Raw genomic sequence first — 15,318 nt, forward strand, 5'->3', positions numbered from 1 at the left:
CCCTCGCTGGGGGAGCTATTTCGTGGAAAAGCTCCAAACAGTCGATAGTTGCATCATCCACGATGTATGCAGAATTCATAGCATGCTTCGAAGCCACGGGGCAGGCGATATGGCTAAAGAAATTTGTACCCGACTTGAAAGTGGTAGATTGCATTCACAAACCACTAAAGATGTACTGTGATAACCAGCCCGCAGTATTCTATGCTCACAACAACAAGTCGAGTAATGCTGCCAAAACAATAGAGATAAGGTATTATGTTGTGAAAGATAAAATCCGGAATCAAACTATAAGTCTCGAGCATATAAGGACAAAGGATATGCTTGCGGATCAGCTAACGAAAGGCTTACCACCCAATGTGTTTAAGGAACACTTAGCCGGCATGGGTTTAAGTGAAAGCCTTATGATTTCTGGATAGGCCCAAAAGGAACAGAATTTGTTTCTGAACATAACGTATGTTGTAGCTGTATGATTCTAACAGCAATTAAGCCGTGACGATGAAACATGCTCTATGTACCAATATGTGATGAAACAAATAAACTAGAAAGTATAAAGTTAAAAGTAAAATTGAGATCAAGGGGGAGAATGTTAGGTTGATCTCTCTCCCGTTCGAACCCAACGGGTCGAACGGGCCCCTGGCTCGCGCCCTGATCGGGGGCGCCCAATCAAACCATAGTTGGTGGGCCCCTGTGACCCACGCTATATAAACAGAGGTGGGGGCCGGGGCACGACTTACGAGGTTAATCGCTGCCACAATCCCCACCTACAATCCCTACCGATCTAGGGTTAGCGCAGTGCTCACGGGAAGCTCCACCACCGCCGCCGTCCACTCTCTGTCCACATCGTTACCGGCCCCTACTTCACCATGGCCGGCGCTGGATCGAGCTCGTTTGGACATGATCTAACCTATCCAATCCAAAGCAATCTATCAGCACGCAGTTGCGCGCGGCGACCGCGGGAGGTTTCAGCGAGCGGCCGCATTGCTGCGGCAGGAGGAGCAGCGCGGGCTTCCGGCGACGAGGCTCCGTCGCGCGAACCAAGACGCGGACTCGACGGGATTCCGGCGTCAGAAGCAGCGGCTGGGGCCACGCGGCGACTCCGGGACGCCGCTGCCCGATTCCGGCGCGAAGGCTACGTCGCGCGAATCACGGCGACCTTGACCAAGAAGGAGGGGTTCGTGCCGCGCGGCGGCCGGTGCTGGTGAGTTTGGGTCGGCACGTCGCGATGGCGGCGAGCCTGCTCGGCGGCCCACGGTTGGACCTTGGAGCCGCGCGAAGAGAAGGGGATCCACTCCAAACCCAGCACAGGTAAATTTCGATTCAGTAGTGGAACCACTAAATTCAGTATTGTGTGTGTTGCATAGCTGAATATATCTTCAGAGTTCGGACTGTGAACACTTATCTTCAGAGTTCAGAGTTCAAGCTAAATGGCCAAAACAGGAGCAGGGTTACCTTATTGGAATTCACAATCATAACAATGGCTGGGTTTAGTTTTCTATACCACAAACCAAAGAACTAACTGGGCATACAAGATTACAAACATCACCTTGGAAGATCATCAATCAGTTCGGACATGTCGGTGGTCCCGTGTGTTCCCTTGTCGAACGAGACAACAACCGAAGATGATCCTCCATTGTTAATTATCTGCATAGCTGTTGTCTTCAGGACCATTGGTTGTTTGCCAGCTGAAGTTTTCATTTACCAAGTATGCATTTTATTTCTATCTACAAAAGTAAGCATAAATTCTGGCAGACGTTGCCAGCTGAAGGTTCCTTTTTTTTTTTATAGAAATGCCAGTTGAACTTAGTTTGAGCCATCAGAACATGACACTTGGAGCAAAATACTGACAGTCAAAGGCTGCTTAATTGGACCATACACATCCAAAGCTCGTTCCCCACAAAATTACTACAATGGTATAGGTGTTCTACTTCTACCAAAGAAACAATGGCGTATGTGGCGATTTCTCCAGCATGTCAAATCAAATGATAGGATTATTGCTCCGTAACTGGCTAACTTATTAAGACAATGTGCGGGTTAAATATTTAGTGTTGCATATCCCAAACAAAAGAATTGACTGCGCATCAAATACAAACATCATCTTGCAAGATCTTCAACCAGCTCAGACATATCGATGGTCCCATGTGTTGTCTCGCCCAAAGGGATAGCCACTGAAGATGATGCTCCATAACTACGTGCAAAGCAGTTATGTTCACAAGCACTGGTGGCGTGCGGATAGAGTCTCCTCATCATATCTAGTCTCTCGGCAACTTCCTTCATTGTTGGCCTGTCATCTCCCCTCTGGCTAAGGCAGTGAACTGCGAGTTCAGCCATGTTCTCAAGGACCACCATACCCGCGTCATCTGTAATTTCAGAGTCCAGCATAACGTGGTGCGTCTTCCGATGAAACATCAAGGGAAAACTATATGACAGTGAGTGCTTTCCATTAAAGTTGTCGGTATATATAGCCCTCTTTCGTGTCATTAGCTCGAGAAGAACAACCCCGAAACTGTATACATCGCTTTTCTCAGTGAAAAGATGGCTGATAAAGCTCTCAGGGTCAAGGTATCCCAATGTTCCATGGACAAACATGATGAACTCACTTTCATCCATGGACTTAAGTGCTGATGCTCCGAAATCAGCAACCTTTGCATTGAGCTTGTCATCCAAGAGAATGTTGGCAGACTTGACATCGCCATGTAGGATTGTGCGAGATGTGGATGAATGTAAGTAAGCTAGAGCTTCTGCTGACTGTGTAGCAATCTGCAGGCGAATAGCAAGGGGAATTGGCAATCTACGATCAGCACCGTGAAGGAACTGGGATAGAGTACCATGGGAGACAAACTCGTAGACCAACATTGGGACATCCACATCCAGACAACAGCCTAGTAACCTCACAATGTTTCGGTGATTGATTTGTGACAAGATTATAATCTCATTGACAAATTCTTCTCTCCAATCAGCATTGATTGCTTTGGACTTCTTTATGGCGACCTCTTTTTGATCATCCAAAGTTCCTCTGTAGACCATACCATGACCACCACATCCAATAACTCGACCTTCATTGTAGTTGTCAGTGGCTCTCTTTATCTCTTTCTCCGTAAGTATGCGGATTGTGTCAACCTGCTTTGACCTCATCTCGTCATATAACTTGAGACCTCCATTTTGTCTGAAATACTCATCTTTCTCCCTCTTGTGCCTTTTTATTTGAAATTGCATGAGTAGCAAGCATGCTAAGGCCATCACCGAAGTTGCAGAAATACTGAGCCCTGCAAATGTATATTTTTCAGAAACTAACACTAATATATTTCTATAACAAATTTTGAGCTCACTATTTTCTTTTGATTGTATAAGTAATATGTTTTTATTGTTACATGAATGTTAGTTTTTACAATGCATCTGTTAATGTAAATAAACGTATGAAAAGGGATTCACTGTTTAAATAAATGATGCGTACCAATGACCAATTTTTGATCTGAAGACAACAGAGGTCGGCATCCAAATTTTGTACCATCAGGTCGTGTTCCTCTCTTGCATATGCAAGAGTAGTTCCCGGGTGTGTTGTTACAGACCCCTTGTCTGCATGGATACAAATCTTCATACTTGGGGTCCTGCTTACGCAATGTGCACTCGTCTATGTCTGAAGATAACATTGGAAACATCTACTCAGAAGAGTAAATCTGAAACATGAATTCACTATGCTTTCACTATTGCATTTGCATGTTGGCTAAAGAAAGATTCAGGAAGTAATGAATCCATGTTTTCAATTCAATATGCAGTGCTGCAACTATGCTTCACATAACATCTTTGAAATTAATATTACACCGTGCATTAGCAACTTACATCAGATTTTTTTTGCTTGCCAGTTCTCTGTGATGGTGTGGTGTAAATCAAAGCTACATGAGGTAAAATCGCAACCCATATATTGGAAAGTCTTCATATAGATGTTTTGTGAAAGTGTATCTGGGTTTAACTAACACTGCGTATTGTTTATAGTTCCATCTGTTTTCAGTGTAATATCCATGGAAATCTAGAGAAGTTAAACTAAAGTAAATACTTAACCTTGACAGCCAGTCAGAAGATAAGGATTGCCCTCATATCCTCCGGAGCATTGGCATAAGTATCCTGGACCATTGTTCGCGGCCATGCAATAGCTGTTTGTACTGATGCAAGCATAGTCAGTAGGTGTGTCTTTCCCCTTCTCCGGGCATGAGCCATTCCTAATGGCCCAGTCGACAACAACGGCAGCACCTCTCTTAGCTCGACCATCAATGAACCCAAGAGTGCCGGCAAGGTCCTGCTGCCTGAAGGTGTACCACCCAACCTCAGCCACCATGGCATAGAAACATGGGTTGAAGCTCCATACCCTGCTCTGTGTCATCTCAAATTTGATCTCCAAGGAGGTGAGGTTGGTGGGGATGGCAACCTCACAGCAGCCCATCCCATTGCATGGCGCGCCCTCAGACGTGTTGTTGATGCCCTCGCAGTTCGAGTAGCAACCAGTCACATACTGGCCTGCGGTTTCTTTGTAGCCGGTGATGAGCCCAAGGGTGTTGCAGCCAATGACTGTGAAACGGTTGCGTGGCGGTGACGGGAGGAAGGGCGTGCGCTTCAGATCGTACCCTGTGGTGAACTTGGTGAATGTGGTGTTCGACGTGAAGCAGATGTGATTGACGGGGCTGTATAGGTGCATCTCGCCATTCTTCAGTGAGATGTCGGCGATCTCAGCTGCTACATTCGGATCACCAACAGTTGGCCTTGGTGGATCGACCGTGCTGTCGCAGTCGAGGTTGAAGTAGCTGTTGAGGCTGATCGCAGCACAGTGCGCGCCAATCCCAAAGGGGTATGGGATGGATACGTCGCCACACTTGTCAGGGCAACCTGGTGACGACATGGAGTGTCCAGAAGAGGCTCGGGCAAGTGTTCCCACTGCTGGGAAGAAGATGCTTGCTATGAAGATTACCATGACTGTCGATGCTCCTGCCATAGTTGGATGCCAGTTAGCCATGTTACATGTATGCAAACTGCACATTATATTAGCTGGACAGGGTTAAATCAATATGGAGTAGGTTTGTCACCAGAAATAACTAAATGGAAGTTCCTCTAGCCATACCATGACCACCACATCCAATAACTCGATTTTCCTTGTAGTTGTCAGTGGCTCTCTTTATCTCTTTCTCTGTAAGTATGCGGATTGTGTCGACACGCCTTGATCTCATGTCATCATATAACTTGAGATCTCCATGTTGTTTGAAATACTCATCTTTCTCCCTCTTGTGCCTTCTTTGAAATTGCATGAGCAACATGCATGTGAAGGCCATCACTGCAGTTGCAGAAACACAAACACTGAGGCCTGCAATAATATATTTGTGAGGAACAGATGCTTGTAAATTTCTATTAGAATTTGGACTTTGCTATTTTCCTTTTGGTTGCAACTGGTAAGCAGTGTTCAGAGTTCAATAATTTTGTTTCTATTACATGATTTTTGCTATGGAAGCACACGTTTTGTAGATGAAAGCATGAACATAGATACACTGCTTATATAAACGAGGCTTACCAATAACCAATTTCTCACCAACCATTGGGCGTGGTGAATCGATTGTGCCGTTGCAGGTGAGGTTGAAGTAGCTGTTCTGGCTGCTCGCAGTGCAGTCTTCCCCAATGCCGAAGGGGTATGGGATGGGCACTTCTCCGCACTTGTCAGGGCAGCCTGGCAACGGCATGGAGCGGTCGGATGAGGCTCCGGCCGCTGCTGCCATTGCTGGAAAGGAGATGCATACTATGGAAACTAGCAGGGCTGCTGATGCTCCTGGCATGACTGGATGCCAACAACCCAGTTAAATCAGTATGTGGTATATATGCTTGTCTCTAGAAAAGAAAATTTGCAAGTTGCCATGTGATTCATCTGAGAGAGTCTCCAGCAGTCAGTCAACTAGCACAAGTGGTATCACTGTATCAGAGTGTACGTTAACACGCAGGGGAGACTTTGACCGTGATTGTGTGCTTGCCTTCATTTCGAATTGCTGCTTTTGTCAATGGTTTCACACCCCTCATCTGAGATCTTCTATGGTTCCCAGGAAATCAGATGGTTTGGTGTTGGTGGTAACGTGAAGGAGGATGAATCATCGTAGATTGGCTGGTTGAAGCCTACACATTAAAAAAAATCAACAAGGTGAGAACACCACGGTTCCAACCTTTATGTATTAAAGAAAAACAATTATTTAGCATACACATACGCTCTTGTGCTGGATGGGGACTTTTATTTAGGTCAGCTGGATCATATCAACATTCATGTATTGAGAAGCATGAGAAAACCAGGAGGGAGTGGTGAATTTTCTTGATTCGACAATGTGCTGGCTTGCATTCTCAGAGGCTGGTCAGCTGGAGCATGACAACACTCATTGTATTGACTATTGAAGAGCATGAGGAGACGAGAGCAGCGGTGCAGCACGGAGCAGTGCTGACACCTCCGCAGGCTGCGCCTTCTGGGGCCGGTCCTCGAGCTCCGCCTAGGAAATCCAGTTGTCCGCATAGTATGTATAGTTCCTGATGATTGATTATTATTGATTGGTTGCAATGGCTATTGTGTGGTCGAGGCATTTGGAGGAGATAATTTTTGTTGGGGCTTGCCAGGCGCTTGGGTTGGGTTGCTCATGTACTCTAAGTAGATCGTTCCTGACAGTAGCAGTTTGCTGTTGTTTGCTAGTTGAAGTAGGAGTTGCTTTTGTAGTAGCAGTTATAGATCTAAGTAACCTTGCTGGCCTTGTTGTGCCCGGCAAAACAATCTACGAATATTATGAATGAATGAATGAATGAATGGATGGATGGTTTCATGGTGCATCAAGATGGAACTGATTGTTTTAACTTTTTTCTCTCTGTGCCCCTCGTCTTCTCGTTGGAACATCGTAATAAATACTCCCTTTGTCCCAAAATATAAGAACGTTTTTAACACTATACTAGTGTAAAAAAACGTTCTTATACTATGGGACGGAGGCAGTAGTACAGTATGGTTCTTATTCACTCAGAGGTACCAAATCTGAGGTGATCTTTTCAGGCTGTGGGAAAGAGCTGTTCAGTTAACTGAATGCTGTCTAGAGCTGTTGTTGCAGGTTTGATGCAGATGTTCAGTTCTTGCAGGTGGGAGGTGTTATCTAGAGCTGTTGTGCTCTTGGCTGCCCAGTGATGGGGCGTGCAGCATGGGGACGGGGCACCAGACCAGACCAGATCTGGTTTGTTTAACTGAATGCTGCGACGACGCTGCAGTCCCAGGATCTCGTGACGCCAGGAGCAAGCTGGTGACCGATGAACATCAACAAGCTGACATTGCCATGGCCTGATGGTGCTGGTCCAAGACCGAGGAAGGGAGCGGCCACAGCAGCAGCACGTCGGCGGCTCGTTCTGGCAGCGGCAGTGGTCTTTTTGTGGTCTCGGAATCTTGATGTAATTTCTGTTATGTTTGAGGTGCTTTCTATTTTTGATGAACTTTGATAATAGATCTAGATCCTTCTTGAGAAAAAAGGAAGTCTGAGGTCTATAGCTCGCTTGCTGCGAGGAGGAGTGAATGCTCGCCTACAGCGCTCCTTTAGTGGGCCAGCCCGTGACACTGTTGGTCTTTTTGAAAACAAAAAAGTGTAGCGCAAAGACATAGCATTGATTTTCCTCTATAACCTTTAGCACTATTTTACCCCTAGAAAAAACCTTTAGCACTGTTTTTTTCCTACTTTTGTTTATATTTCGAGATGTTCTAAATATATAATTCTTCCAAAATTTCTTCACAAAATTTTTTAAAACTTTCATCATGCATTAAGAAAATGATCATGAAACATAAAAAATTGTTCGTGCAACCTTAGAAAATGTTCATAAATATCTTTAAAAAATGTTCACGCTATTTAAAAAATTTCTAACACATAAAGAAATATTTGCATTTAAAAAAATATTCATGGTATTTCTGAACAATGTTCAAACATGTGTTTTCAAATGTTCACTATTTTTTTTCAATATGAATTTTGCAATGTTCAACATGGATTAGTATAAATGTTCAATGTGTATTTGTAAAATGTTCAATCATGTACGTGAAAAATGTTCAACATATATACGTAAAATCTGCAATATGTATTTTTAAAAGTTGAAATATATATGGAAAATGGAACAAATTGAAAAGGAGAAAAAAAAAGGAAACCGATAGAGAAAACACATGGAAAAAACAAGAAAAAAGGGAAAGGTTCTTACACCGGTACTAGGAGAGCAACTAGTTAACGAGCGCTCCTTCGGGAGCCTCGCAACGATCAGCGCCACTTGACGCGCTCTAGACCATTCGCCACGTGTCGCGCTCTGGGCGCTCCCTCCGGATTTTATTTTTTTATTTTTCCACACGCCTTTTCGGCTTTTTAAACGGTTTTTTCCGGGTTTTTTCGACGTTTTGGTTTTTCACCGGTCTTCCTTAGCTTTTCGATCAAAAAAATATGAAAAAAAATTTGCGCGAAAAAAATGCGTTTTCTTTTTTTTTCTTTCGCGAGAGTCACGGTTTTGCTTCCGCGAGAGGCACGGTTTTGCTTTTGCGAGAGTCACGGCCGTGCCCCTCGAAAACGAAAAAAACGCGTTTTCTGTTTTTTTTTCCTTTCGCGAAAGTCACGGTTTTGCTTCCGCGAGAGGCACGGGTGTGCTTTCGCGAGAGTCACGGCCGTGCCTCTCGGAAACGGAAAAAAACACGTTTCTGTTTTTTTCCCTTTCGCGAGAGTCACGGTTTTGCTTCCGCGAGAGGCACAGTTGTGCTTTAGCGAGAGTCACGGCCGTGCCTCTCGGAAACGGAAAAAAATGTGTTTTCTGTTTTTTTTTTCTTTCGTGAGAGTCACGGTTTTGCTTCCGCGAGAGGCACGGTTGTGCTTCCGCGAGAGTCACGGCCGTGCCTCTCGAAAAGGAAAAAAACATGTTTTCTGTTTTTTTTCCTTTCGCGAGAGTCACGGTTTTGCTTCCGCGAGAGGCACGGTTTTGCTTCCGCGAGAGGCACGGTTATGCTTTCGCGAGAGTCACGGCCTTGTGCACGGTTTTGCTTCCGCGAGAGGCACGGTTATGCTTTCTCGGAAACTAGATCCTTGGAAACGGTAAAAAAAACGTGTTTTTTCTTTTTTTTTTCCTTCCGCGAGGGTCACGGTTTTGCTTTCACGAGAGGCACGGTTGTGATTTCGTGAGAGGCACGGGCGTGCCTCTTTTGGAAAGGGAAAAAACCCATGCTCCCGGTTCGGTTTTTTCGTCCTTTTTTTCGTGAAAAAAGAGTTCGTCTAAACCTATCAATATAGGATCTAGTTTTGAAGATCTCGACGCGAGAAATCCAACGGTGAAGGCGGTTCAAAATTTGGACGCACAGCTTGAGAGATAAAACGTTTTGAATAAACAAATCTACGAAAAAAGGGAAAACTCCCAGGTTGGGACAAGGGACACGCTGCATGTGCGTCACTTGTCACAACCAGGGGAGTTGAAGTGATCTTTGCAACGAGTACTCCCCAACTAGTGATTTCGCTGTACTGGTCCATAGAAACTTTCTAAAACTGTGCTATTGGGCAATCTCACCAAGATATACACTTTCTTTTGTCTTGCAGTGAGCGAGACATAGCATTGATGAAGGCTGATGCTGTTGGAGGACATGTTGTTACTAGGGGGAGGATATCTGGTGCTACGGGAGCACCTAAGATCAGGTGCTCCAGGAGCTTTTCAACCGTTAAATTTGAGATCCGAAGGCCGAGGAGAGAGCTCATGCTTTTATTCAAAGAACACCCCCAGAAATTTGGTATTCAAATCGGGTCCAACGCATCTGTAGATGACTGTTGGATTTCAGATCCAATGGCCGAGAAGCTCTTGGAGCACCTAAACTGTGCTCCCGTAGCACTTGATATTTCCCCTGTTACTAGGTGCATCGAGGCCTACGGTGCAACTTATACACGTGATTTCTCTACTCTCTATTTATATCTCTGTTACTTAAAAAGAACCTAAGGTTCCATCTTTCACTCACTTTTCTCCATAGTTTCAAGAATCGAACCGGTGAGCCTGATTGTTCAGGTTTTTACTGGCGGACTATTGGTTCGCCAGTTCGATTATTGGTTCCCTAGGTGCAAAATATAATATATTCTTGTAGTAGGGAAGGTCAAAAAGATTATTTCCTTCCTTTAGTACAACAACTCGGGTGGGATTTAGTGGTTATTGGTCCAAGTTTAACTCATTTGATCCGTCACAACTTGACCTGAGTTCAAATCCCACTGAATGCAATTGATTTTTCACACTCGGCTTAGCTAGCATCATTGCTCGGTTTAGCTACTCCGGGTTTTTCAACCCTGGTTCATATAAAAACCAGCCGATTGAACCAGTTTTCTACAATCCAATTACGGAGCGGTCTAATTAGATTATAAAAACCGCCGAGGCCGCTTGCTCTAGTTTTTTCTGGTCTAACCGGCGCACCGGTCTAATTTTTTAAACTATGGTTTTCTCCCCACCATTCATTCGTCCAACCTTCCACCCTCCATCTTTTTTCCTAGTTTTGCATCCCCTTCTGGTTTTCATCAAACTAATATTCAGTAACCCAATAAACCAGATCGTCCTATGGTATAACAATTGGATGCAAAGAGGGCAATGGAACTTCTTTTTTTTTTTGAGAAAAAAAAATAGAGGGAGTTAAATGGTTGAGAATTGATGGAAGGAAGCGTCCCCCATCCTACCTGTCACCGAGTGTCTCCTTCATGCCACCATCTTTGCTTCCCTCGTCTTACCCATGCAGCGGCCTTGTCAGCGGACATAGGAGTGGGGACCTGCCCATGGCGTTAATCTTTGTTCTAGTAGCTCAACCCTTATTTTTTGGTTTCCTTACATCATCGATGAGGAGTTGCGTGGCGGGGACACGTTGGAATAAGGTCTCTCCCTATCTCGACGATGTTCGATCTGGTGACATTGAAGGGCATATGCAGGTAGGTGTTGCGAGATCTGTTGGTTCTTCTTCTAAATATTTTCGAACAAAGCAGTAAGGAAAACGGTAAATACGCTTCGAAGGCAAGAATACGCCTGCACGATTATCTCTCGCCGTTTCACCGCTGACTAGAGCGAGCGAGAGTCCCTTGCCCAAGCCGCCGGACGGCCTCCCACCCCGCCGCCGTGCCGACTGCCGACGTGCATGACGGACGACGGCGGGTGGCTTCAGCGAGCGTCCGCATTGGTGCGGCAGGAGTAGCGCGGGCTTCCGGCTCCGAACCGAGACGCGGATTCGACGGGAGGGCTCCGCGGCAGGGATGGAGGGAGGGAGGGAGGCTTCAGCGAGCGTCCTCGTCAGCAGCGGCAGTGGCCACGCGGTTCCTGCCGGACTCGCGCCACGCGGTTCCTCCGGTAGCTCCGTCCCGCGGACTCGGCGGGAGAGGTCCGTGCGGCGCGGCGACCGGCGGTGAACGCCGTTGCTGGTGAATTCGAACCGGTTCGTCGCGACGGCCGCGAGTCAGCTCGGCGGCGGCTGGTCGCCGGCTCACGACTGGATCGGGGGAGCGGATCGAGCCGCGCCAACACAAGGGGATCCATTCCACGCCCACCACAGGTAAACTTCGATTCAGTAGCGGAATCAATAACATGAGTGTTGTGTCGCATCTTCAGAGTTCAGAATGGGGACAATTCAGATGGCAAGTTGGCAACAGCCAACAAGCTATACAGTATACACACATTATGGCCATGGTCAAACTATACAGTATACACACATTATGTGCATGTTGCATACCTACAAATGCCAAGTTTGGCGATTTCTCCAGCATGAATAATCAAATGTTAGGATAATTGCTTTGCTCCATGAACGAGTTAACTTATTATTACAACGGTGGCTGGGTTTAGTTTTGCATAACACAAACCAAAGAACTAACTGTGCATACAAGATTGCAAACATCACCTCGCAAGATCTTCAACTAGTTCGGACATGTCGATGGTCCCGCGTGTTGCCTCGTCGAAAGGGACAACAACCGAAGATGAGCCTCCATAGTTATGTGCATAGATGTTGTTTCCATGACCATTGGTTGCGTGCAAATGAAGTCTCCTCATCATCTCCAGTCTCTCTGCAACTTCCTTCATCGTTGGCCTGTCATTTCTTCTCTGGCTAAGGCAACGGACTGCAAGTTCAGCCATGTTCTCAAGGACAACCAACCCTGCATCATCTGTAATTTCAGAGTCCAGCATAACGTGGTGCGTCTTCTGATGAAACATCAAAGGAAAAGTATAGGACAATGATTCCTTTCCATTGAAGCTGTCAGTATATATAGCCCTCTTTCGTGTCATCAGCTCCAGAAGAACCACTCCAAAACTGTATACATCACTTTTGTCGGTGAGGCGGCGGCTGATAAAGCTCTCAGGGTTCCATGAACAAACATAATGAACTCACTTTCATCCATGGACTTAAGTGCTGATGCTCCGAAATCAGCAACCTTTGCGTTGGTCTGATCATCCAAGAGAATGTTGGCAGACTTGACATCCCCATGTAGGATTGTGCGAGATGTCGACGAATGTAAGTAAGCTAGAGCTTCTGCTGACTGTGTAGCAATCTTCAGGCGAAGATCAAATGGGATTGGCGATCTAGGATCAGCACCGTGAAGGAACTCAGATAGAGTACCATGGGAGACAAACTCGTAGACCAACATTGGGACATTTACATCTAGACAACAGCCGAGTAGCCTCACAATGTTTCGGTGATTGATTTGTGACAAAATTATAATCTCATTGACAAATTCTTCTCTGCAATCATCGTTGACTGCTTTGGACTTCTTTATGGCAACCTCTTTTTCATCATCCAAAGTTCCTCTGTAGACCATACCATGACCACCGCATCCAATAACTCGATCTTCATTGTAGTTGTCAGTGGCTCTCTTTATCTCTTTCTCTGTAAGTATGCGGATTGTGTCGACTTGCCTTGATCTCATCTCATCATATAACTTGAGACCTCCATTTTGTTTGAAGTACTCATCTTTCTCCCTCTTGTGCCTTTTTCGTTGAAATTGCATGAGCAACATGCATGTTAACGCCATCGCCACAGTGGCAGAAACACAAACACTTAGGCCTGCAAAAATATATTTTGGAGAAACTGATGCTAGTAAATTCCTGTTTTTAGAATTTGGACTTCGCTATTTTCCTCTTGGTTGCAACTTGTAAGTAGTGTTTTGTTTCTATTGCTTGATGTTTGTTATGGCAGTATAAATCTTAATGTTGATGGAGGAATGGATAGAGATAAACTGTTTACATGAACGTTGCTTACCGATAACCAATATTTGAGCTGGAGAATGCAGAGATTGGCATCCAAAATTTGTACCATCAGATCTTTTTCCTGTCTTGCATTTGCATAGGTAGCTTCCCGGTGTGTTGTGGCAGATCCCTTTTCTGCATGGATACAAATCTTCATACTTATGGTCCTGCTTACGCAACGCACACTCATCTGTGTCTGAAAATATTAACGAAAGCACTTAGAAGCATCAAATTAAACACAAATTCTTTTTACTTTCATTAAATATGGATAAAAAGTAATAAAGCCAAGTAGGGGAATTCACTTTGTAATGATGTAGCATGTCTTTCTGTAAATTTGTTTCAACTTCATATTACAGAAAAACTGACTTTTTTTTTTGTCGTTACTATGCTGATGTGTGCTGAACTAGATACAATTATATGAGTATTGCCAGGCGGTCACACAAGGTGAAATTAGGAACTCACCTGCTGGTGAATTTCCTTACAGATGTTTCGTGGAAGTGTATTTGGTCTAACTAACACTTTATGGTTTAGAGTTCCATCAGTTTTTAGAGTAATATCCTTGGAAATCTACACAAGTTATATTAGAATAAATATCTAACCTTGACAGCCGTTCAGAAGATAAGGATTTCCCTCATATCCTTTGGAGCACTGGCATAGGTACCCTGGACCATTGTTCGTGGCCATGCAGTAACTGTTTGCACTGATGCAGGCATAGTCATTAGGTGCGTTTTTCCCCTCCTCTGGACACAAGCCATTCCTAATGGCCCAGTCAGCGATGGATGGAGCACCCCTCCCGGCTCGATCTTTGATAAACCCAAGGTTGCCGACGAGGTCCTGCTGCCTGAAATTGTACCACCCAACCTCGGCTATCATGGCGTAGAAGCATGGGTTGAAGCCCCATACCTGGCTCTGGTTCGTTGCAAAGATGATCTCGAAGGTGGTGAGGTTGGCTGGGATGGCAGACTCACAGCAGCCCATCCCAGCACATGGTGCGCCATCCGACGTATTGTTGACACCATCACAGTAGGAGTAGCAGCCAGCTACGTACTGGTTCGCGGTGCCCTTCTGACCGCCGATGAGCCCCATGGTGTTACAGCCAATGACTGTGAAGTGGTTGCGCGATGGAGAGGGTAGGAAGGGCGAGTCCTGCAGCCGGTACCCTCCGGTGAACTTGGTGAATGTGGTGTTTGACTTGAAGCAGATGTGGCTGACAGGGCTGAGCACACGCATCTCGCCATGCTCCAGTGAGATGTCAGCGACCTCAGCTACTGCTTCTGGAGGACCAGCCATTGGCCGTGGTGGATCGATCGTGCTGTTGCAGATGAGGTTGAAGTAGCTGTTCCGGCTGGCTGCGGCGCAGTCTTCCCCAATGCCGAAGGGGTACGGGATGAGCACGTCGCCGCACTTGTCCGGGCAGCCTGGCAAAGACATGGAGCGGTCGGATGAGACTCCGGCCGCTGCTGCCATTGCTGGAAGGGAGATGCATACTATGAAAACTAGCAGGGCTGCTGATGCTGCTGGCATGATTGGATGCCAATCACCCATGTTACATGTATGCAAACAGCACATCAGCTAGCCCAGCTAAATCAGTATGTGGTATGCTTATCTCTGCAAAAAAAGTAACTGCATGTTGCCATGCGATCCTGATTGTATATAGTTCATCTGCGAGAATATCCAAGAGTGTCAGTTAACTACTACAACTGGTATTGCTATACGTACGTTAACTCGCACAGAGACTTTGACCTTGATTGTGTGTTTGCCTTACTCTTACTTCTTTATTTGGAGTTGTTGCTTTTGTCAATGGTTTCGCCCCCCTCATCTTATTTTCTATCGTTTCCAGGAAATGAGATGATTTGGTGTTGGTGGTAACGTGAAGGAGACAATTTTAGTTGTTGAAGCCTACTAATTCTTTTTAAAATCAACAAGGTGAGAACACCCCGGTTCCAACTTCCCATTAGAAAAGAAGAAATATGTAGCTTACACATACACTCATTCGCTAACGCGTTAGCTTGCATTCTCAGAGGCTTTTTATTTAAAAAGAAATTGGTCAGCTGGGGCATGTCAACATTCATGTTT

At 45.4% G+C, this 15,318-nt stretch overlaps 1 protein-coding gene, 1 long non-coding RNA gene and 1 pseudogene across 2 annotated transcripts; 1 reads left to right on the top strand and 2 right to left on the bottom strand.

The window, feature by feature from the left end:
• Positions 1-756: 756 nt before the first annotated feature.
• LOC120965440 (uncharacterized) lies at positions 757-6,834 on the top strand. The gene is made up of 3 exons (XR_005758398.3): positions 757-1,305; positions 3,861-3,899; positions 5,608-6,834. It is a non-coding gene; the product is annotated as an uncharacterized lncRNA (long non-coding RNA).
• Positions 1,326-5,614, bottom strand: LOC109745757 (wall-associated receptor kinase 5-like). Its single transcript, XM_045229344.1, has 3 exons — positions 4,057-5,614; positions 3,452-3,634; positions 1,326-3,263 (listed from the first exon to the last, which is right to left on the bottom strand). The coding sequence occupies exons 1-3, from the start codon at positions 5,024-5,026 to the stop codon at positions 2,092-2,094; spliced, it is 2,325 nt and encodes a 774-aa protein (XP_045085279.1). The 5' UTR covers positions 5,027-5,614; the 3' UTR covers positions 1,326-2,091.
• A 4,243-nt stretch (positions 6,835-11,077) lies between the features above and the next one.
• On the bottom strand, positions 11,078-15,084 carry LOC109745758 (wall-associated receptor kinase 5-like; annotated as a pseudogene).
• Between the last annotated feature and the right edge of the window lie 234 nt (positions 15,085-15,318).

The sequence above is a fragment of the Aegilops tauschii genome, chromosome 5 (genome assembly GCF_002575655.3).
Source record: "Aegilops tauschii subsp. strangulata cultivar AL8/78 chromosome 5, Aet v6.0, whole genome shotgun sequence".
In the NCBI taxonomy this organism is placed as follows: domain Eukaryota; kingdom Viridiplantae; phylum Streptophyta; class Magnoliopsida; order Poales; family Poaceae; genus Aegilops; species Aegilops tauschii.